Below are 24,571 nucleotides of genomic sequence, written 5' to 3'. Positions count from 1 at the left end.
TATTAAGCTAGCTGCTGGCTTTCCCCTCCCATCCCCTAAACAGGCACATGTGTGTGAGAATAGAGTGAGAAAAACATAGAAATCAAGCACAAATTTTAGAATAAAATAACAGAATAAAACAGAAAGGGTTTTTATTCTTAATATCAATTTAATCTGTCCAAATAATGTTATGCTCATATTAAAATGTCTGTGTTCCTGAAGTAACCTTTTTTTAGCAAGGATATTCACCTCTTGCATGCTCTTAATTTATCAATTTTTTTAGATTTACTTATTTTTATTGCAAAGTCAGATAAACAGAGAGGAGGAAGAGAGACAGAGAGGAAGATCTTCCATCCGATGATTTACTCCTCAAGTGCGCGCAACAGCCAGTGCAGCACCAATCCGAAGCCAGGAGCCAGGAACTTTCTCCAGGTCTCCCACATGGGTGCAGGAACCCAAGACTTTGGGCCGTCCTCGACTGCTTTCCCAGGCCACAAGCAGGGAAGGGAGCTAGATGGAAAGTGGAGCTGCCAAGACTAGAACTGGCGCCCATATGGAATCCCCATGCGTTCAAGGTGAGGATTTTAACAGCTAGGCCACTGCGCCGGGCCCTCATTTATCAATGTTTATTTAGGTTTTCTCACATGTCTCAGCGCAAATGCAGCATTTCTTGAGTATCCTTGTCAATACTTGATATCAATATAGTATTATGAGCAACATAAAACAGCATTCAGGATGACATTTACTGAGCACTTTGATATTCCTTTTTGACAGCTCTTAAGTAAATGTCACCACAGTCCCATGACATGCTACCTCTCTCTTGGAGAAGGTGCAGCTAAATCTCAGAGATTCAGTAGCTTCCCTAAGGAACCTACCCACCATGAACGGAGCTGATTTTCAAAGTGGGAGTATGCCAACAGCCAGCACTTCCATGGCACTTGATAGCTTTCTGTCTAGATTCTGTGCGAGGGCTGCCCTGGGCTCCAGGATGGCAAGGGAAAGTCTCTGGCGAAGGATGACACAAACTCCCGTGCTCTGCCAAGAAGGGCAAGTCACCTAGCGCAAAAAGCTGCTGGACCACAAGAAAATCTACCCTAACCAAGATGTACCCTTCCAGTCCACCTTGCAGTAAGCAGTCAGCCTCAGATGGTGTGGTGTGCCCACTGGAGCACTGGACCGTGTTCAATACATCCTAACTCCAGTGCACTGGTGCACTCATTTCCTCCCCACCTGGATGGCGACACCTGCCACTACAAGTAAACTGGATGGAATTCACAGCAAGACCCATACGGAAGTAAAACTGGTATCACAAACAAGGTACCAACGATCATGTCCTCGACAGCCTCTCAGTTTTCTACTTGTTGAGCCAATTTAATAAAGTTCAACTCTTACAGGAAATCAGACAGTCACCAAAAGTTTCAACATCCCTAGCTTCTACTTTTAAGCACTCAAAAAACAAAGCAGAGACTAAAGCTTACCTTGACTTTGAACGAGATGAAGAATCTTTGATGTGACATATCTGGTAGCGTCAGCGTCTGCAGATTCAGCATTTACCTTCTCCAACTGAGCCAGGAGTCCCACAATCCGAGAATTATTGGTCACACTGCTAAAAAAAATAATAATAAAGAACAAAGTATGTTACATCAGGATACATTCTACACCAATCATAAATCAAGTACCATAAGACCGCTGTTTAAAAAAACTGTACTTGTCCTAAAACATTAAGCACTTACACACAGAACATTTCCTTACTGTTAACATTGTTAAAATTCTACTGATTCAACTAAGCCATTCATTTGGTTTAGTTTGCTTTACTCAGTCCCCTGCTTCCTAAAGGAAGACAGTAGGACATTTAGAGTCCTGTAGTTCATTTTAAGGAGTTTGGCTTCTACGAGTGAGACAGAAGTTTCTGAGAAGAGTGATGCTTTCTCACTTTTAAGAACACTCTTCAGGGGGCCCAAGCAGCTTGGCCCCGGGCCGCCATGCGGCCCGGGTGCGAGGGTCCCTGCCACGATTCCAGCCTAACACAGCCAAGCTTTCCACCACCTGTGCAGGTACATGGGGTGCGAGGCTCTCGGGCAGCTTTCCGATTTGCCGGGGTCCTGGTCTGATGGCCTCCTTCTGGGCAGGAAGGTTGTCCCAGGACCCTGAGAAGCGGGTTGGGAACGCCTCTGAGCCGCCATGCCGGGGGCTGGAGTGTGGGAGGAGCTAGCTAGCACGATCCAGGCGGGGGCCCAAGCAGCTTGGCCCCGGGCCGCCATGCGGCCCGGGTGCGAGGGTCCCTGCCACGATTCCAGCCTAACACAGCCAAGCTTTCCACCACCTGTGCAGGTACATGGGGTGCGAGGCTCTCGGGCAGCTTTCCGATTTGCCGGGGTCCTGGTCTGATGGCCTCCTTCTGGGCGGGAAGGTTGTCCCAGGACCCTGAGAAGCGGGTTGGGAACGCCTCTGAGCCGCCATGCCGGGGGCTGGAGTGTGGGAGGAGCTAGCTAGCACGATCCAGGCGGGGGCCCAAGCTGCTTGGCCCCGTGCCGCCATGCGGCCCGGGTGCGAGGGTCCCTGCCACGATTCCAGCCTAACACAGCCAAGCTTTCCACCACCTGTGCAGGTACATGGGGTGCGAGGCTCTCGGGCAGCTTTCCGATTTGCCGGGGTCCTGGTCTGATGGCCTCCTTCTGGGCGGGAAGGTTGTCCCAGGACCCTGAGAAGCGGGTTGGGAACGCCTCTGAGCCGCCATGCCAGGGGCTGGAGTGTGGGAGGAGCTAGCTAGCACGATCCAGGCGGGGGCCCAAGCAGCTTGGCCCCGGGCCGCCATGCGGCCCGGGTGCGAGGGTCCCTGCCACGATTCCAGCCTAACACAGCCAAGCTTTCCACCACCTGTGCAGGTACATGGGGTGCGAGGCTCTCGGGCAGCTTTCCGATTTGCCGGGGTCCTGGTCTGATGGCCTCCTTCTGGGCGGGAAGGTTGTCCCAGGACCCTGAGAAGCGGGTTGGGAACGCCTCTGAGCCGCCATGCCAGGGGCTGGAGTGTGGGAGGAGCTAGCTAGCACGATCCAGGCGGGGGCCCAAGCAGCTTGGCCCCGGGCCGCCATGCGGCCCGGGTGCGAGGGTCCCTGCCACGATTCCAGCCTAACACAGCCAAGCTTTCCACCACCTGTGCAGGTACATGGGGTGCGAGGCTCTCGGGCAGCTTTCCGATTTGCCGGGGTCCTGGTCTGATGGCCTCCTTCTGGGCGGGAAGGTTGTCCCAGGACCCTGAGAAGCGGGTTGGGAACGCCTCTGAGCCGCCATGCCGGGGGCTGGAGTGTGGGAGGAGCTAGCTAGCACGATCCAGGCGGGGGCCCAAGCTGCTCGGCCCCGGGCCGCCATGCGGCCCGGGTGCGAGGGTCCCTGCCACGATTCCAGCCTAACACAGCCAAGCTTTCCACCACCTGTGCAGGTACATGGGGTGCGAGGCTCTCGGGCAGCTTTCCGATTTGCCGGGGTCCTGGTCTGATGGCCTCCTTCTGGGCGGGAAGGTTGTCCCAGGACCCTGAGAAGCGGGTTGGGAACGCCTCTGAGCCGCCATGCCGGGGGCTGGAGTGTGGGAGGAGCTAGCTAGCACGATCCAGGCGGGGGCCCAAGCTGCTTGGCCCCGTGCCGCCATGCGGCCCGGGTGCGAGGGTCCCTGCCACGATTCCAGCCTAACACAGCCAAGCTTTCCACCACCTGTGCAGGTACATGGGGTGCGAGGCTCTCGGGCAGCTTTCCGATTTGCCGGGGTCCTGGTCTGATGGCCTCCTTCTGGGCGGGAAGGTTGTCCCAGGACCCTGAGAAGCGGGTTGGGAACGCCTCTGAGCCGCCATGCCGGGGGCTGGAGTGTGGGAGGAGCTAGCTAGCACGATCCAGGCGGGGGCCCAAGCTGCTTGGCCCCGGGCCGCCATGCGGCCCGGGTGCGAGGGTCCCTGCCACGATTCCAGCCTAACACAGCCAAGCTTTCCACCACCTGTGCAGGTACATGGGGTGCGAGGCTCTCGGGCAGCTTTCCGATTTGCCGGGGTCCTGGTCTGATGGCCTCCTTCTGGGCGGGAAGGTTGTCCCAGGACCCTGAGAAGCGGGTTGGGAACGCCTCTGAGCCGCCATGCCAGGGGCTGGAGTGTGGGAGGAGCTAGCTAGCACGATCCAGGCGGGGGCCCAAGCAGCTTGGCCCCGGGCCGCCATGCGGCCCGGGTGCGAGGGTCCCTGCCACGATTCCAGCCTAACACAGCCAAGCTTTCCACCACCTGTGCAGGTACATGGGGTGCGAGGCTCTCGGGCAGCTTTCCGATTTGCCGGGGTCCTGGTCTGATGGCCTCCTTCTGGGCGGGAAGGTTGTCCCAGGACCCTGAGAAGCGGGTTGGGAACGCCTCTGAGCCGCCATGCCAGGGGCTGGAGTGTGGGAGGAGCTAGCTAGCACGATCCAGGCGGGGGCCCAAGCAGCTTGGCCCCGGGCCGCCATGCGGCCCGGGTGCGAGGGTCCCTGCCACGATTCCAGCCTAACACAGCCAAGCTTTCCACCACCTGTGCAGGTACATGGGGTGCGAGGCTCTCGGGCAGCTTTCCGATTTGCCGGGGTCCTGGTCTGATGGCCTCCTTCTGGGCGGGAAGGTTGTCCCAGGACCCTGAGAAGCGGGTTGGGAACGCCTCTGAGCCGCCATGCCAGGGGCTGGAGTGTGGGAGGAGCTAGCTAGCACGATCCAGGCGGGGGCCCAAGCTGCTTGGCCCCGTGCCGCCATGCGGCCCGGGTGCGAGGGTCCCTGCCACGATTCCAGCCTAACACAGCCAAGCTTTCCACCACCTGTGCAGGTACATGGGGTGCGAGGCTCTCGGGCAGCTTTCCGATTTGCCGGGGTCCTGGTCTGATGGCCTCCTTCTGGGCGGGAAGGTTGTCCCAGGACCCTGAGAAGCGGGTTGGGAACGCCTCTGAGCCGCCATGCCAGGGGCTGGAGTGTGGGAGGAGCTAGCTAGCACGATCCAGGCGGGGGCCCAAGCTGCTTGGCCCCGTGCCGCCATGCGGCCCGGGTGCGAGGGTCCCTGCCACGATTCCAGCCTAACACAGCCAAGCTTTCCACCACCTGTGCAGGTACATGGGGTGCGAGGCTCTCGGGCAGCTTTCCGATTTGCCGGGGTCCTGGTCTGATGGCCTCCTTCTGGGCGGGAAGGTTGTCCCAGGACCCTGAGAAGCGGGTTGGGAACGCCTCTGAGCCGCCATGCCAGGGGCTGGAGTGTGGGAGGAGCTAGCTAGCACGATCCAGGCGGGGGCCCAAGCAGCTTGGCCCCGTGCCGCCATGCGGCCCGGGTGCGAGGGTCCCTGCCACGATTCCAGCCTAACACAGCCAAGCTTTCCACCACCTGTGCAGGTACATGGGGTGCGAGGCTCTCGGGCAGCTTTCCGATTTGCCGGGGTCCTGGTCTGATGGCCTCCTTCTGGGCGGGAAGGTTGTCCCAGGACCCTGAGAAGCGGGTTGGGAACGCCTCTGAGCCGCCATGCCGGGGGCTGGAGTGTGGGAGGAGCTAGCTAGCACGATCCAGGCGGGGGCCCAAGCTGCTTGGCCCCGTGCCGCCATGCGGCCCGGGTGCGAGGGTCCCTGCCACGATTCCAGCCTAACACAGCCAAGCTTTCCACCACCTGTGCAGGTACATGGGGTGCGAGGCTCTCGGGCAGCTTTCCGATTTGCCGGGGTCCTGGTCTGATGGCCTCCTTCTGGGCGGGAAGGTTGTCCCAGGACCCTGAGAAGCGGGTTGGGAACGCCTCTGAGCCGCCATGCCGGGGGCTGGAGTGTGGGAGGAGCTAGCTAGCACGATCCAGGCGGGGGCCCAAGCTGCTTGGCCCCGTGCCGCCATGCGGCCCGGGTGCGAGGGTCCCTGCCACGATTCCAGCCTAACACAGCCAAGCTTTCCACCACCTGTGCAGGTACATGGGGTGCGAGGCTCTCGGGCAGCTTTCCGATTTGCCGGGGTCCTGGTCTGATGGCCTCCTTCTGGGCGGGAAGGTTGTCCCAGGACCCTGAGAAGCGGGTTGGGAACGCCTCTGAGCCGCCATGCCAGGGGCTGGAGTGTGGGAGGAGCTAGCTAGCACGATCCAGGCGGGGGCCCAAGCAGCTTGGCCCCGGGCCGCCATGCGGCCCGGGTGCGAGGGTCCCTGCCACGATTCCAGCCTAACACAGCCAAGCTTTCCACCACCTGTGCAGGTACATGGGGTGCGAGGCTCTCGGGCAGCTTTCCGATTTGCCGGGGTCCTGGTCTGATGGCCTCCTTCTGGGCGGGAAGGTTGTCCCAGGACCCTGAGAAGCGGGTTGGGAACGCCTCTGAGCCGCCATGCCAGGGGCTGGAGTGTGGGAGGAGCTAGCTAGCACGATCCAGGCGGGGGCCCAAGCAGCTTGGCCCCGGGCCGCCATGCGGCCCGGGTGCGAGGGTCCCTGCCACGATTCCAGCCTAACACAGCCAAGCTTTCCACCACCTGTGCAGGTACATGGGGTGCGAGGCTCTCGGGCAGCTTTCCGATTTGCCGGGGTCCTGGTCTGATGGCCTCCTTCTGGGCGGGAAGGTTGTCCCAGGACCCTGAGAAGCGGGTTGGGAACGCCTCTGAGCCGCCATGCCGGGGGCTGGAGTGTGGGAGGAGCTAGCTAGCACGATCCAGGCGGGGGCCCAAGCTGCTTGGCCCCGGGCCGCCATGCGGCCCGGGTGCGAGGGTCCCTGCCACGATTCCAGCCTAACACAGCCAAGCTTTCCACCACCTGTGCAGGTACATGGGGTGCGAGGCTCTCGGGCAGCTTTCCGATTTGCCGGGGTCCTGGTCTGATGGCCTCCTTCTGGGCGGGAAGGTTGTCCCAGGACCCTGAGAAGCGGGTTGGGAACGCCTCTGAGCCGCCATGCCAGGGGCTGGAGTGTGGGAGGAGCTAGCTAGCACGATCCAGGCGGGGGCCCAAGCTGCTTGGCCCCGTGCCGCCATGCGGCCCGGGTGCGAGGGTCCCTGCCACGATTCCAGCCTAACACAGCCAAGCTTTCCACCACCTGTGCAGGTACATGGGGTGCGAGGCTCTCGGGCAGCTTTCCGATTTGCCGGGGTCCTGGTCTGATGGCCTCCTTCTGGGCGGGAAGGTTGTCCCAGGACCCTGAGAAGCGGGTTGGGAACGCCTCTGAGCCGCCATGCCGGGGGCTGGAGTGTGGGAGGAGCTAGCTAGCACGATCCAGGCGGGGGCCCAAGCTGCTTGGCCCCGTGCCGCCATGCGGCCCGGGTGCGAGGGTCCCTGCCACGATTCCAGCCTAACACAGCCAAGCTTTCCACCACCTGTGCAGGTACATGGGGTGCGAGGCTCTCGGGCAGCTTTCCGATTTGCCGGGGTCCTGGTCTGATGGCCTCCTTCTGGGCGGGAAGGTTGTCCCAGGACCCTGAGAAGCGGGTTGGGAACGCCTCTGAGCCGCCATGCCAGGGGCTGGAGTGTGGGAGGAGCTAGCTAGCACGATCCAGGCGGGGGCCCAAGCAGCTTGGCCCCGGGCCGCCATGCGGCCCGGGTGCGAGGGTCCCTGCCACGATTCCAGCCTAACACAGCCAAGCTTTCCACCACCTGTGCAGGTACATGGGGTGCGAGGCTCTCGGGCAGCTTTCCGATTTGCCGGGGTCCTGGTCTGATGGCCTCCTTCTGGGCGGGAAGGTTGTCCCAGGACCCTGAGAAGCGGGTTGGGAACGCCTCTGAGCCGCCATGCCGGGGGCTGGAGTGTGGGAGGAGCTAGCTAGCACGATCCAGGCGGGGGCCCAAGCTGCTTGGCCCCGGGCCGCCATGCGGCCCGGGTGCGAGGGTCCCTGCCACGATTCCAGCCTAACACAGCCAAGCTTTCCACCACCTGTGCAGGTACATGGGGTGCGAGGCTCTCGGGCAGCTTTCCGATTTGCCGGGGTCCTGGTCTGATGGCCTCCTTCTGGGCGGGAAGGTTGTCCCAGGACCCTGAGAAGCGGGTTGGGAACGCCTCTGAGCCGCCATGCCGGGGGCTGGAGTGTGGGAGGAGCTAGCTAGCACGATCCAGGCGGGGGCCCAAGCTGCTTGGCCCCGTGCCGCCATGCGGCCCGGGTGCGAGGGTCCCTGCCACGATTCCAGCCTAACACAGCCAAGCTTTCCACCACCTGTGCAGGTACATGGGGTGCGAGGCTCTCGGGCAGCTTTCCGATTTGCCGGGGTCCTGGTCTGATGGCCTCCTTCTGGGCGGGAAGGTTGTCCCAGGACCCTGAGAAGCGGGTTGGGAACGCCTCTGAGCCGCCATGCCAGGGGCTGGAGTGTGGGAGGAGCTAGCTAGCACGATCCAGGCGGGGGCCCAAGCAGCTTGGCCCCGGGCCGCCATGCGGCCCGGGTGCGAGGGTCCCTGCCACGATTCCAGCCTAACACAGCCAAGCTTTCCACCACCTGTGCAGGTACATGGGGTGCGAGGCTCTCGGGCAGCTTTCCGATTTGCCGGGGTCCTGGTCTGATGGCCTCCTTCTGGGCGGGAAGGTTGTCCCAGGACCCTGAGAAGCGGGTTGGGAACGCCTCTGAGCCGCCATGCCAGGGGCTGGAGTGTGGGAGGAGCTAGCTAGCACGATCCAGGCGGGGGCCCAAGCAGCTTGGCCCCGGGCCGCCATGCGGCCCGGGTGCGAGGGTCCCTGCCACGATTCCAGCCTAACACAGCCAAGCTTTCCACCACCTGTGCAGGTACATGGGGTGCGAGGCTCTCGGGCAGCTTTCCGATTTGCCGGGGTCCTGGTCTGATGGCCTCCTTCTGGGCGGGAAGGTTGTCCCAGGACCCTGAGAAGCGGGTTGGGAACGCCTCTGAGCCGCCATGCCAGGGGCTGGAGTGTGGGAGGAGCTAGCTAGCACGATCCAGGCGGGGGCCCAAGCAGCTTGGCCCCGGGCCGCCATGCGGCCCGGGTGCGAGGGTCCCTGCCACGATTCCAGCCTAACACAGCCAAGCTTTCCACCACCTGTGCAGGTACATGGGGTGCGAGGCTCTCGGGCAGCTTTCCGATTTGCCGGGGTCCTGGTCTGATGGCCTCCTTCTGGGCGGGAAGGTTGTCCCAGGACCCTGAGAAGCGGGTTGGGAACGCCTCTGAGCCGCCATGCCAGGGGCTGGAGTGTGGGAGGAGCTAGCTAGCACGATCCAGGCGGGGGCCCAAGCTGCTTGGCCCCGTGCCGCCATGCGGCCCGGGTGCGAGGGTCCCTGCCACGATTCCAGCCTAACACAGCCAAGCTTTCCACCACCTGTGCAGGTACATGGGGTGCGAGGCTCTCGGGCAGCTTTCCGATTTGCCGGGGTCCTGGTCTGATGGCCTCCTTCTGGGCGGGAAGGTTGTCCCAGGACCCTGAGAAGCGGGTTGGGAACGCCTCTGAGCCGCCATGCCAGGGGCTGGAGTGTGGGAGGAGCTAGCTAGCACGATCCAGGCGGGGGCCCAAGCTGCTTGGCCCCGTGCCGCCATGCGGCCCGGGTGCGAGGGTCCCTGCCACGATTCCAGCCTAACACAGCCAAGCTTTCCACCACCTGTGCAGGTACATGGGGTGCGAGGCTCTCGGGCAGCTTTCCGATTTGCCGGGGTCCTGGTCTGATGGCCTCCTTCTGGGCGGGAAGGTTGTCCCAGGACCCTGAGAAGCGGGTTGGGAACGCCTCTGAGCCGCCATGCCAGGGGCTGGAGTGTGGGAGGAGCTAGCTAGCACGATCCAGGCGGGGGCCCAAGCAGCTTGGCCCCGGGCCGCCATGCGGCCCGGGTGCGAGGGTCCCTGCCACGATTCCAGCCTAACACAGCCAAGCTTTCCACCACCTGTGCAGGTACATGGGGTGCGAGGCTCTCGGGCAGCTTTCCGATTTGCCGGGGTCCTGGTCTGATGGCCTCCTTCTGGGCGGGAAGGTTGTCCCAGGACCCTGAGAAGCGGGTTGGGAACGCCTCTGAGCCGCCATGCCAGGGGCTGGAGTGTGGGAGGAGCTAGCTAGCACGATCCAGGCGGGGGCCCAAGCAGCTTGGCCCCGGGCCGCCATGCGGCCCGGGTGCGAGGGTCCCTGCCACGATTCCAGCCTAACACAGCCAAGCTTTCCACCACCTGTGCAGGTACATGGGGTGCGAGGCTCTCGGGCAGCTTTCCGATTTGCCGGGGTCCTGGTCTGATGGCCTCCTTCTGGGCGGGAAGGTTGTCCCAGGACCCTGAGAAGCGGGTTGGGAACGCCTCTGAGCCGCCATGCCAGGGGCTGGAGTGTGGGAGGAGCTAGCTAGCACGATCCAGGCGGGGGCCCAAGCTGCTTGGCCCCGTGCCGCCATGCGGCCCGGGTGCGAGGGTCCCTGCCACGATTCCAGCCTAACACAGCCAAGCTTTCCACCACCTGTGCAGGTACATGGGGTGCGAGGCTCTCGGGCAGCTTTCCGATTTGCCGGGGTCCTGGTCTGATGGCCTCCTTCTGGGCGGGAAGGTTGTCCCAGGACCCTGAGAAGCGGGTTGGGAACGCCTCTGAGCCGCCATGCCAGGGGCTGGAGTGTGGGAGGAGCTAGCTAGCACGATCCAGGCGGGGGCCCAAGCTGCTTGGCCCCGTGCCGCCATGCGGCCCGGGTGCGAGGGTCCCTGCCACGATTCCAGCCTAACACAGCCAAGCTTTCCACCACCTGTGCAGGTACATGGGGTGCGAGGCTCTCGGGCGGCCAGTGCGCCATTTGGCGCCAGGCTTCGCCTGCTGGCCGCCCGGCCAGGAAGTTCTGGAATTTGGTTTCTCTGATATGCTGCATGAGACGCTCCGTGCTGAACCCACAGTACTCTGAGAATATGTATTAGTCCTTAAGCTTTTCAAAGGCATTTAATCTTCCTCTGAAGAACCTGTAGTCACTTTATAGTGCCGATCGCCAATATCAGCTCACTTAAAAGGCAAAATTCCGGGCTTTTCCAGCAGGATGCCCCATTACCTGATAGGATGAGGGATCAGCAGAGGGGTCACAGAAGGCATTACTGTGACACTGACTGGCATTCAAGAACCATACTCGGGGCTAGAATATGTAAGGCATACGTGGACCAATGCCCTGACACTCTGACCCCATTGGACGGTTTAGAAGGGCCGGTGGAGTCTATGCAGGAGGCATGACAGTCTATAGGACGCTCGGGGCTGACCAGAGCAACCTCTGGCATAGTTAACACTGGCTGGCAACAGGCCTGGTTGGAGAGCGTGGTGGAGGCCTTGGCTGCGTGGAGCCTACCACTAAGGGGCACAGGAACTGGAGGGAGGCTGAGTTCTGGTCGGGTCACAGTTGTAATCCCTTGGCACAAATATCAATTCGGCTTTGATGCACCATGCCGGATTAGACCACAGCACAGTTTGGTGCTCTGGAGGACCAGGATAGACGTTGGACGGGCTCGGCTAGGCCTCAACCCCACCTGAGCCATATATGAGATATGCGTGGGTATGGACGAGCCGTGGCTGGGCTGAAACTCTCAACAGCAGGAACCAGAATGGATTGAAGAGCGGAGCTGGCCGAAGGACCTGCTGGAATGCGTGAAGCCCGACACCATGAAGGAGTCGGAGGGAGGAACCTGAACAGATCCTCTGACAGGACACTGACTCTACAAATAAACGCAAGAAGCATGGAGGTAAATAACCCAGAAGAGGCTTTGGAATGTGACCCACTGGAATACACTTGGCTCGGGTTGGGGCAGACCAGGCTGAGTCAGTTCACGTCATCCACTGGCAAGCCCAAGTGCTGAAACTGTGTGGGGGCCTGGCCGTGTTTGGTTGCGAAAAACAAAAAAACAAAAACAAAAACAAAAAAACAGTACAAAACACAAAATGCCAAGGTGAAATGGCCTGTGCTAGCAGGGAATGCAACACCCGACCAGCACTCCTCCCACTGGTTTAGGTGAGGGACAAGAGTGTGATGGGCAGAGCTGGGGAGAGATGCAATACTCATTGGTTCCAATAGAGGTCGGGGCTCAGAAGAGAACCAACCTAGGGGTTAAAACCATCAGCTGATCGGAGTGATGGACGGTGGCGGGCACTGTGCTTACTAGTAGTACATGTAGGAGCCTGGACTGGGAATGCCTCAAAGTTTTTTTTAGGGGGATTCCCCTGAACAAAATGGAGGAATCAAAGCATTAATCAAAAAAAGATGGAAAATGGAGTAGATGAATCAACCACCTCAGCTTTATGCTTGCAGCGGAAAACTGGACAAGGGGAAACCCTAAGACGGACTATCAGTGGACTCTGCACCAGCCTCATCATACCTGGACTGTTGCTGATGATATGTTGGTGCTTCTAATTGATCGAGGTGACGCTCTGCTGGCTCTGCCTACAAACCTGAGAGGGCCTCCCTAAGAGGCGGTTGAACTTGAACTGGACAAGTGGGATGCTGGACTCTGTATAGTGTAAACTTTTAATTAGGGAATCTCAACGGAACTTGAGCTGTGGTTATGCATCAAGGTGAAGGAATTCATGATGGGGGAAGGGTTTGGGGTGAAGGGGGGGGAATCCCAGTACCTATGAAATTGTGTCATGTAATGCAATGTAATTAATGAATAAATGAATATTTAAAAAAAAAAAAAAAAAAAGAACACTCTTCCACTGAATGCCAGCCCTGTGGCATTTTCTAGGTATTTGCTCCCTCACTTAACCTTTCTCTCACTCACATCTATCTCACCCTTTCAAATGGGTCAGACCCACTGGCACACAAACAAGGGCTGGGAGCGCCTCCCAGGCAGACACTCCCCATGTCTCACCACAGGGTTATCTTCTGCTCCCTGAGGTCTTCCACTAGCCTCCCGTGGACACCTGGAGCCTCACCACAGCCAGCATCCTCAGCACTGTCCTGAACAAATGGCTTGGCCTTGTGTCACACAGTGCCCACTTCTACCCATGCCTCCAATTCCAATAACTAAATACAGCCATACCATTCACCACTATCGGAGGCTATTTAAGTCCCATGCAGGTAGGGACCTTGCACATCTTCCTCTATACTCCCAGTTACCAGGAACTGTAGCTAGCACAGATCAGACTGCTTCCACAGGGACCAGACAAACAAAAAGAAACATGGACTACATTTTATTTGTGCATTCATTCTACTGTCAGACTGACAAACAGACTTAAAACTTATATCTGGAAGTACTTTACTTGACAGGATATTTTATTTTTTTTTAAAGATTTATTTATGTTATTGCAAAGTCAGATATACAGAGAGGAGGAAAGAGAGAGGAAGATCTTCCGTCTGATGATTCACTCCCCAAGTGAGCCGCAACGGGCGGTGTGCGCCAATCTGATGCCGGAAACCAGGAACCTCTTCCGGGTCTCCCACGTGGGTGCAGGGTCCCAAAGCATTGGGCTATCCTCGACTGCTTTCCCAGGTCACAAGCACGGAGCTGGATGGGAAGTGGAGCTGCCGGGATTAGAACCGGCGCCCATATGGGATCCCGGGGCTTTCAAGGTGAGGACTTTAGCCGCTAGGCCACGCCACCAGGCCCGACAGGATATTTTAATGTTGAAAAAAATCACCATATTATCTGAAAATGTAACTAACATGCCCACTGAAAATATTTATAAACATAACCCCATTTTTTCAGATAACCAACGTATTACATAAACAGAAATAGCACTGTACATTAATCTTAAAAGGAATGCTAGAATTTTAATATGTATACTATATCATTAAAATGAGGTTTCAAAATACAATATACTATTCTTGTGTACATTTATAATGCATATAAATGTATTACACAGAGCACAATTATATACACGTACCTGGATTATATATCAATAAGTTATATATTAGATATATAAATGAATGCATTCTAGAGATAAAGACAAGGAAATTATAATATAAAATTCAGAACTACCTCCAAAGATAATGTAACAAAATGCTCTTAAGCAGCAATACACACATTATAATTATTCATTTCTTGGATGATCGGATCAAAGGATCCTTTTCCTTCTCTATTTGCTTTTGTAAGAACCTAATTTTGTGAAATTAAAAAAATATATATGGATACAAGTCAGTTTACATATTTTAGTTTTTACAAATTTTCTTTTCCTGTCAACATTGTAGGAGGAAGGAATGATTCCTTAAAACTCTTCATCATAAACCTGAATAAGCAAGAAGTTTCATATTATGGAAAATTTCAAAAAAAAATAATACAATGACTTACTATTTAGCTCCAACAATTATCAATTCATGAACAACCTACTTCTCACACACCCACATTCAAGCACACATACCACACTGGCTAATTCTGAAGCAAATGTAAGATCATCTCCTCTGGAAAAAAAAATCTGGTATTATCTGTTTCTAAAATATAAAAGCTCTTGGGACCGGCACTGGGGCATAGCAAGTTAAGCCTCCACCTGCGGAACTGGCAATCCCATCTGGGGGTCAGCTGGAGTCCCACTGCTCCCCTTCAGAGTCAGCTCCCTGTTAATGGCCTGGGAAAACAGTGGTGCACAGCCCAAGTGTCTGAGTGCCTGTAACTCCATGGGAGATTAGGAAAATGCTCCCAGCTCCTGGCTTCAGATCAGTGCAAATGCGGCCATAGGTTTCATCTGGGAAGTGACCAGCAGATGGAAGATCTCTCTCTCTAGGTCTCTCTCTTCCTCATTTCTTCTTTTTTCTGTAACTCTGATTTTTAAATACAATTTTTAATCTTTTCTAATTCAGATAAAATATATAAAATAAATATATAATTTAAAGCTCTTTAAAATTATAATATCACAACAGGTAATTCCATAACTTCATAAAAGCCCTATTACATATCTGATTGTGTACAGAGGTACAGCATTTATAATTTACCTCAAGCAGTTGAGGAAGTGTTTTGGCTTACTGTAGGAACATGAACTCAGATTTGCACATATTTTACGTTTTCTGCACTGGGTTATTGGTGCTCAAATGTCCTATCCCATACAGGAGCCTCTTCATGCCAGCTCCTGAGTCCTTCTAATACAATCCTGTTCCTTGATAGTACACTAATTGTCTTGTGATCTTCTTGACAAGCAAGTCTTAAAATGCAATCTGCAAAATTCTGTGAATACCTGCGTCACTTGCAAAGTACCTGTAAAGCCAAAGTCTTTCTTCATACAAATATTAAAATTATTTACTTATGACATTACAGTGACAAACTGGTGGTTTAAACACAAACAACAAATAAACAGCTAGAAACTGGTTAGAGTCCAGTTAGCTCCCTTTCCCATCCAACTCCCTGCTTGTGGCCTAGGAAAGCAGCAGAGGACAGCCCAAAGCCTTGGGACCCTGCACCCACATGGAGACCCCAAAGACGCTCCTTCCTCCCAATTTCAGATCAGCTCTGACTGTTGCATCCATTTGAGGAATGAATGCGTGGATGGAAGTTCTCTCTTACTCTCTCTCAGTCTCTCCTTTCAAATAAAAATTTTTTTAGTAATCTTAAAAAAAAAAACTACAATAGCTGTCTCAGGAAAAAAAACACATACGCAAATGAACTGCTAGTGAACTAACAATCTTTTTCTCACAGAACATTACCCACACTTCAAAAAACAATGAACAAACAATGACTATTCAGAATACAATACTTGAGCAAATATGTTCGTGGAAATAAGCAAAGTGAGTCTCTCTGTTAAAAGAAAAAACTGACAGTTCTTGCCAAATGATAAAACTCAAGCTCAGAAGCAAAAATTAGAATTTCTGCAAACATGTACTCACGCATTTGACAGATTCCAGTACTAACAATTTTCTGATAAAATAGTCATAAAACTAATAAATGCAGCTGTTTAAATACCATAAAAAATGTGTCAATATTAGCAACCTACATAGCTAGATTAATACTTTCCAAATGACAAATGATGTAAAAATGACTAGAGTGCAAGAGAGATGAAAGGACGTTAATGTAATAAAGCATACTGACATGGTTCCAAGTTCCACAGGGGAACTAAGAAACCAACATACCAAGTTTTGGTGTAATAAATATCAAAAAAAAAAAATCATTTCCACTTGAATGGTAAACAGTATGGCTTTTTTTCCAAACTGCATTATCATTCCAAACTATCCCTCATTTGCAATTACTATCCTTGGTTTAATCACTTTTTTTTTAATTGTTTTTCTCCAAAAGCTGAATGCACCATTTTATATTCCTCACCCACAAATCAAGGAACCAATAAGCTGCCAGGGCTATTTGAAGCACATCTTCCTTCATAATTACACATCTCTGTGGGCTGAGATTTGTCCTTTCCCATCCTTCAAGCATTAACACCACCCAAAAATGTGTACATAACATCAAATATGCATAATTTGCCTATGTGTGTGTGTGTGTCACAACAATGTGAACTGCAAAGCAGATGACTCTTGCTGTCTTCCATTAAGCCAAACTTGGAATAGACCTACAAAAATGCAAACTATGTCGCTCTTCTTACTATTTTTTAACTTGAAAAATGAGATTTTTAGAGCCCAGTGAGATAGCTCGATGGCTAAATCCTTGCCTTGCAAGTATAAGGATCCCATATGCACAGTGCTTTGTGTGCTGGCTGCTCCATCTCCCACCCAGCTCCCTGCCTGTGGCCTGGGAAAGCAGTAGAAGATGGTCTAAAGCCTCGGGACCCTGCACCTGTGTGGGAGACCCAGAAGAAGCTCTTGGCTGCTGGTTCAGCTCCTGTGTGGGAGATACAGAAGAAGCTCTTGGCTGCTGGTTCAGCTCCAGCCATTGTAGTCACTTAGAAAGTGAACCAGCAGATAGAAGAGCTTTTTCTCTCTCTTTCTCTCTGTAAACCTGCCTTTCCAATAAAAAATAAATACATATATTTTTTTAAAAGATTTATTATTATTGGAAAGCCGGATATACAGAGAGGAGGAGAGACAGAGAGGAAGATATTCCATCCAATGATTCACTCCCCAAGTGAGCCGCAACGGGCTGGTGCTGCGCCGATCCAAAGCCGGGAACCAGCAACCTCCTCCAGGTCTCCCACGCGGGTGCAGGGTCCCAATGCATTGGGCTGTCCTCGACTGCTTTCCCAGGCCACAAGCACGGAGCTGGATGGGAAGTGGAGCTGCCGGGATTAGAACCGGCGTCCATATGGGATCCCGGGGCTTTCAAGGAGAGGATTTTAGCCGCTAGGCCACGCCGCCGGGCCCATAAATAAATATTTTTTTTAAAATGAGCTTTTTAAGTACAAAAAATGCTAAATGTTATACAATAAATTCATTAGTTTTTAAATGAATTCGTGTGTTTTAATTTATAATGAAATAAATAACAGATAAAATAATGCACATAAACAAAAGTTTTTTAATGATATCATTAACTTACAGACAAATGAGGGTTTGGTTTGGTGTGGTGTGGTGTGGTGTGGTGTGGGTTGGGTTGGGTTGGGTTGGGTTTTTTTGCCCTTAAAGAAAAGAATCCTCCAGGTCTCCCACATGGATGCAGGGTCAAGATTCTGGGCCAGCCTCTGCTGCCTCCCCAGACCACAAGCTGGGAGCTGGGTGAGAAGTAGAGAAGCCAAAACACAAACCAGTGCCCACATGTGATCCCGTGCTTGAAGAAAAAGGATTAGCCACTTGAGCCATCGTCTTGGGAACAATAACAGGAGATGGCCCAAGTGTTGAACTGCTGCCTTTCACGACAGGAAACTGGAAGAAGCAGCAGGCTCCTGGCCAGTGAGGACATCTGGGAAATAAAGAAATGCAAGATCTCTCTCCCTGTGTCCCTCTGCTTTTCAAATAATTTTTTAAAAACAAATATTCTTTAAAGAAAAGGTCATCTATTCGTTTTCAGTAGTTAATAAAGCATGCACTATTCAATTTAACATCAAGTAATTCACACACACACACACACACACACACTCAAAAACACCAAACATATGCTTTAGTCCATTTGAAATTAAGAACCTCCTTTGTCAGTGACTTCGAAAAGTTAGTATTAAACCACTACCAAAAATTCTTGCACTAGGTGATCCTTCATGAGCATCAAGCTCTTCCGCATCACGGAAGGACTGACGAATTTTCTACAAGCAGGCTAGAAAACGAGCACTGAAAACACAGATGATTTCCCTTACTTCTATTCTTCTCACTTTTACCACGAAAACTGGACAAAATTACATCCCAAGCTGCTTCCCAACTCAGTTCACTGATGACTTGCTGCCACTGGTAGCCAGGGTCACAAAGTGAACACCAGAGGGCAACTCTGCCTTCTGAATGGCTGTCAGACCACAACACTGAAGGCTGGAGGGACTGCAACCCCAGACACTACCCTCAAAGCAGGAGCTTTTCTATTATTTACTTTTGATGTTCACACAGTTGACAAGGATACACATCATGAGGACCATTGATTAGGGTGGAGAGGGTCAAGGCAAGGGGAAGGTGGGTGGGACAAATGCTCCCAATCTTCCTTCTCTTCCACATTTGTAGAGAGAGGGGGAAATGAGGAAAGGGAGCCACTCTCACCTGCCAAACTACATCAGTACCTGGGGATGTGGGTTGTCCCTTGACATCATCTTAGATACCCTGATGTGGGGCCCAGGGCAATAGTGTAGTGGTTAAAGTCCTCGTCTTGCACGTGCCAGGATCCCATATGGTTGCCAGTTCTAATCCCGGTGGCCCTGCTTCCCATTCAGCCTGCTTTTGGCCTGGAAAAGTAGTTGAGGACGGCCCAAAGTCTTGGGACCCTGCACCCGTGTGGGAGACCTGGAGGAAGTTCCTGGCTCCTAGCTTTGGATTGGCTCGACTCCAGCCGTTGCAACCACTTGGGGAGTGAACCATAGAACCATCTCTGTCTCTCCTCCTTTCTGTATATCTGTCTTTCCAATAAAAATAAAATAAATCTTTTTTAAAAAGAAATTAAAAAACCCTGATGTGGAGAAGAATGCCCAAGGGTGGGCCCGGCGCAATAGCGTAGAGGTTAAGGCACTCGCCTTGAACACACTGGGATCCCATGTGGGTGCCGGTTCTAATCCAGTGGCCCCACTTCCCATCCAGCTCCCTGCTTATGGCCTGGGAATGCAGCTGAGGACGACCCAAAGCTTTGGGACCCTGCACCCATGTGGGAGACCCGGAGGAGGCTCCTAGCTTTGGATTGGCTCAGCTCCAACAGTTGTGGCCGCTTGGGGAGTGAACCATCGAATGGAAGATGTTCCTCTCTGTCTCTCCTCTGTATATCCACCTTTCCAATAAAAATAAATAAACCTTTTTTAAAATGCCTAAGGGTATCATTTGAGTGACCTTGATTGTTCTGAGACACCATAGCTCTCGTTCCTCCAAGGTTGAGAAAATCCTTCCCAAGTCCATTGGCTGACAGAGACCCCCCCAGTGCCTCCATCACCCAGACACTTGCTGCCAAAGCCCAGCCTTTCTGGGCTCCATCTTTGAACACGGCACTCAACACCCACGCAGGCCTAAATGAGTTGGCCATTTTGTCTCCCATATGCACCTGGGCATGCTGTCCACTACACAGGCAAAAGCAACTGAGGAGGCCCAGTCCTGACACATGCATGTGGTCCAAGGTCGGAACACAAATCCTATGATCTTCTCTGTGGCTGGAGTCTTGAGGCAATGGTCCCAAGAAACTTCACCTAAGGTGATCCCACACCTGACTCCTGCATTTGCCAGCCAGTGTAGGGTCTGGTTCAGTCCATCACCTGCATCAGCCTACACACACACACACGGGTGACTAGATGCCTGATGAGCTTTGTCCCCAACCCCATGTCCTGTGTGAACCAACAGGTGCTGTGGCCCAACCCAACACAGCCTAAACTAGTCTTTATGTACAGCAGCGGGAACTGCAGCCTAGCTGAGGTAATCCCCAATAATCTCCATCAGGTCCGCCCCAGCCCAGGTTCCTGCAACTTGACAGTATGTGCAGCAGACTAGTACGGTCCATGCAACATTCCAATCAGGATCTCGTATACACCTAAGAGTGTTGCAGCTTAGCTTGGCCCACCCCATCCTACAACCAGTCCACACATATGCCATCAGTTGCCAGTGCCTTGTCCAGCCTGGTCCACCCCCAGTCCTGACTCTCATGCCCTCCTAAGGGAGCTGCAGCCCATCAGAGGAGTGCCTACAGTTTCCCTACTAGACCCACCTACAGTCCCAGATCTTGCACTTTCAATGGGATACTGCAATCCAGTCCGACACGACTTGCACCCTACCCTGGCACTTGCCAGTGGATGCTGAGGCAAAGCCTGGTCAATCGGCACTTATTCTGGCCCTACCATGCGCCGGCAGATGCAGTGGCCTGGCTTAGCCCAGCTCTCCCTCAAACCCAGCTCGCATGCAGGCAGAGGGTTCTTGCAGCCCTGCCCATCCCAACCTGTCCCCAGTCCCAGCTCTCATGCTCCCCAGAGGGAGCAGAGGACCAGCAAGAGGGATCCCTGCAGCTCCTTCAACAGGCTCCCTCCAACTCTCACGTCTTGTGTGTGGCAGTGGGTGCTGTAGCCAAGTTTAGCATGGTGCATCTCACCTTGGCTTCACCAGCAGGTACTGTAACCTGGCTCTGCATGGCTTGCCCCCAATCTCAGTTCATTCCCAGTTCATAGGGTGGGGGGAGCTGCTTCATCCTAGCCCAGCCTGGCCAACCCCCGGTCCCAGACTTAATGTAAACTGGTAGATGTTGCATCCTAATCAGGCCTGGCCTGCACCCAATCCTGACTCTCACACCTGCCAGTGGGTAAACAAACTGGCCCAGCCCAGCACACACCCAGAACTGAACATATGTATGCCAACAGATACTGTAGCCCAGCCTGGCCAGGACTGCCGCCAGCCTTGGTTCTCCTGCTCACAAGCCAAGGCTGCATTTAAAAGGGGAGTTCCTCAAGACGCACCCCGCTATTAGACCAGCTCCCAGTCACAGATCTTGTGCACACTGGTGGGTGTTTTTCTCAGCCTGACTTGGCCCACGTCCACCCCACTTCACCGTGAGGTACTACAACCTTGTCAGACCAGCCCATACCGATTCTGGCTTTCACTTGTGGGTGCTACACCCCAGCCCTGCCTGGCCTAATCCCAGATCCAGATCTCACACATGCCAGCGGATACTAGGCCCTTACCTGTCATAATACACCCCCCAGTTTCAGTCTTCATATATGCTGCTGGATGTTGCAACCCAGCCCAGCCCACACACAATTCTTAGATGCACCTGCCAGGCCTCTTCCCAACCCCACCACCCATGAATGTCGGCGAGTTCCATGGTCATCCCTAGCTCAGCCCATCATCACTCCCAGCTTTTGAGCAAACCAGCTGGTATTGCAGTCCCACAGGGGTGAGACCACAAATCTCCCACAGAATCTGTACCCAGAATCTCTCATATTCTGGCTAGTGTCATGGCCCAGCCTAACATTACCCATCCCCTGTTCTGACACTCACTGGTGGGTACTGTGGACTAGCCCAATCAGGCAGGCTTTCCAGCCCTAGCTTTCGTGTGTGCCAGTGGGTAGTGGTTTGTGCTAACTAGTACAGCTCAGGAATCCCATGTGGGTGGGTGCATTGGTCTGACCCAGAAAGGTCCTCTGGCTTCCCTTCTCCAAACCACCCAGTCTCAGCCACTTCTGCAAGTGTGGTGGCCCGCTCAGCCACTTTAAAAATCATAATAATAAGAAGCAATCATACTAGCATACTGGTCTAGTTAACACAAATTCGGCATTAACCAGGCCTAGAATGCCCGCCAGCTATTGGTCAGCTGTTGCCCACCAGCAGGGTACACACACCTACATGCAACGCAAACTAGGCAGTTGCCTACAGCTAGCCAAAGCGGGAACATCTTAAATCAAGACACCAAGAAGCTGTCTCCTCGCCGCTTCTCCCTATTTTTAGACCAACCAAAATCAGACTGCGGCCAACCTCTGGAGGTTCCATGTGTGCTAATGTTATTCAGGGTACAGGAAGAAAAGCACAGAATCGAACATATGATCAATAAGAAACACACTGAGTCACATTAACTCCCAATGTATATTTTAGGGGAACGTCACTGTCACTCAAATATTTGTTCAAATGTAGCTGTCTCATGATGGTTTTGATTCTGAATTTACATTCAATCTCAGAGCTAGTCTCTTGAAAACATAAATTTTCTTGGATGCTGCGAAAGTTTCAATGGCATAGAGGTATGACTTCTAAAACAAAAAATTTCCTAAGAAAGGGTAAAGGGTATAAAAGTTATCTTCACATCTTAAGCAAATTTTATCTTTTTTCACCTTAAAATATTTATCTAGTACAGGCAACAAAGACTTCTTCACACATCACAGCGAAGAAAATGAAATCCATACACATATACTAAAGTTTACACTTTAATAGGATTCACAGAAACTGAGATTTAATTTCAAGTAACATAGCTTTATTTTCAAACTGCAAAATATCTTTCACAAATATTCCTTAGTTATGACTATTATTCTGACTCAAATCATGTTTAATGTGTCTCTTTGAATACCAGACAACTTGGTTTTCCTTTATTTCATTATCGGTTATATATTCATCAACATTCACCATATTACAAATTAAGACTGAGAAATTTTTAATTTTGTGTTAATACACAAAAGTTAATAAATTACTAACACATTTCTACATAGGATATCAAAAAATTTTTGAGGAAGAAGAGCAGCAGTGTTTTAGACTCCAAGATGAAGCTCAGCAGAAGAGAATATCGCGTCCACATCTATATTCTACCTGCTGCATATCACATCACACAGCCTCTGGAAAATTCCACTTGACACTCAAGAGAGAGAGTGTGGCTGGTGACGAATGTCTCAGCATTACTAGGACAAGAGTCTTGACCTCACACCCCTGAGATCCAGAGCTCTCACCCTGAGCACCACTGGGCTTGTGTCACACTGCCAAGGCCAACTACTCCACAGGCACCTTGGCTCACTGAACATAACAGAGGCATAATTCCAGTTTATAATACTTGTCCAGGGCCAACTAGCAAGGGACTCAGCTCACACGGACCCAGGGCTGTCAGAAGTGTTTCGGCAATACAAGGGGAGGAAGGTGAAGAACGAGCTGTGTGGAGGAAAGTGGTGGGCTGGATCTACAAATTTACCCCGCATCCAGTTTCACTTTGGCTCACCTTTTCTCTAGCTACAGCAATTCGCACAGCTACGGATTAACTGAAGTTAATGGAAAGGAACTAGAATAGTTGTCGGCATCCTTTAATGTCACTGGCATTGCACAGCTACGTACTGCAGACCTCACCAGTGGGATGAAAGCACACAGGACCTAATTCACATCCCAGATTTTTATCTCTTCAGGAACAAGACATGAACCTTTCCACCATTCCTATGACATGGAGATGCTGAGATTTAGAGAAGATACCTGAAACCCAGAGACAGAAAGAGTGAAAAAATACTGAGAAAAGCACGCAGAACATTATCACCTTTAGGTTAAGTAAGATAGAAATGAACTTGAATATGCAGGCACTGCACTGTGAGGTCTCTGTTACTGCAGCTAGGCTTATATCTGAAGTAAGGCAATGCTAATTTGGCTACACTATACTTTTAAATGAATGAAAGTAAATACATATGCATAATTACAAGAATTATACTGCAAGAGTGGCCAAATAGTAAACATTGGGATAACAACATTATCAGAAGTCAATGTAAAAACATTGCAACTGAAAACAAAAGGCCAACTTCAGACTACTCTATAAACTGGGAAAGAGTATGCATTCTCCATGTAACACTCCTAACAATAAGCTGAAACGGGAAAGACGGCAACCTGTATATAGCAAAAACTGTCTCTTTACCAACAAGTCATCTAAGAAGGGCAAAAATATGGGCCAGTGTTGTGGTGTAGTGTAGCATGTTAAGATCTCTCTTGTAGCACCGGCATCGCATTCAGCTGCTGGTTCCAGTCTTGGCAGCTCCATTTCCAATCCAGCTTCCTGCACCCCTAATGAGAAACCTAGGAGAAGCTCCAGGCTCATGGCTTCAGCCTGATCCAGCCATGGTAGCCATTTGGGGAGTGAATCACTAGATACAAGACCTCTATGTCTCCCTCTTCTAACTCTGTCTTTCAAATAAATAAAATATATCTTTCTTATAAAGGTAAAAATAAGAACTCTTGGGGAGCCAGTTTATCACCCACTCCCAAATGCTGGTAGGCCAGGGTGTTTACAACCAAATGCAAGACATGTGCGATTTGAGTTGATATCTCCCGTCTGACTGTGCCTGTTTAAGGCAGATAGACTTTGTTGCTTAAAGCAGCCTTCCCTACGTAACAGGTTTAGTCTTTCTACCTGACTACCAAGAAGACTGTGCTTAAGGTCCAAAGCTTTTCTGACTGAATCTGGGTGTAAACTACTCTGGCCAGTCTCTCCAGGCACAGCCATCATTCTTCCTCTTCCTTCTGCCATGCTGTACCAGCTTTTTCAAACCTGTTAAATATCTACATCCTATCGCTTTGTCCCATTCTCCTTCACTGGGAACTCCAACTATAAGCATACTGAACTTCTTTTGTCAGTTCATATCTAGCTGCTTTTTTTCTGAAACCCTTTACTAATTCTTTGTTTAGTACCATTAGATTGCATTCGCTTTCTCTGCCTTTGGAGCATCTAAGTACCCCTAAGTTCAATCTCCTTCAACTAGCCTTTCGAGGACCATTTTGTTAACCTTGTTAAGTGCTGCCAGGTCACATTTCGACTCCTGCTGACTC

At 52.5% G+C, this 24,571-nt stretch overlaps 1 protein-coding gene across 6 annotated transcripts in view; it reads right to left on the bottom strand.

The window, feature by feature from the left end:
- AGTPBP1 (ATP/GTP binding carboxypeptidase 1) overlaps positions 1–24,571 on the bottom strand; it is a 180,809-nt gene that overhangs the window by 119,299 nt on the left and 36,939 nt on the right. For 4 of the 6 annotated variants that reach the window (XM_058672392.1, XM_058672394.1, XM_058672396.1 and 1 more), the window contains exon 3: positions 1,458–1,585. In XM_058672392.1, coding sequence (XP_058528375.1) covers positions 1,458–1,585 — 128 coding nt within the window. The remainder of the gene's footprint in view (positions 1–1,457; positions 1,586–24,571) is intronic. The other 2 variants (XM_058672393.1, XM_058672395.1) reach the window with 1 other exon arrangement.

Source organism: Ochotona princeps, chromosome 14 (genome assembly GCF_030435755.1).
Source record: "Ochotona princeps isolate mOchPri1 chromosome 14, mOchPri1.hap1, whole genome shotgun sequence".
Taxonomy (NCBI): domain Eukaryota; kingdom Metazoa; phylum Chordata; class Mammalia; order Lagomorpha; family Ochotonidae; genus Ochotona; species Ochotona princeps.
The sequence above is the reverse complement of the archived record's forward strand: the minus strand, read 5'-3'. Positions and strand labels throughout refer to the sequence as shown.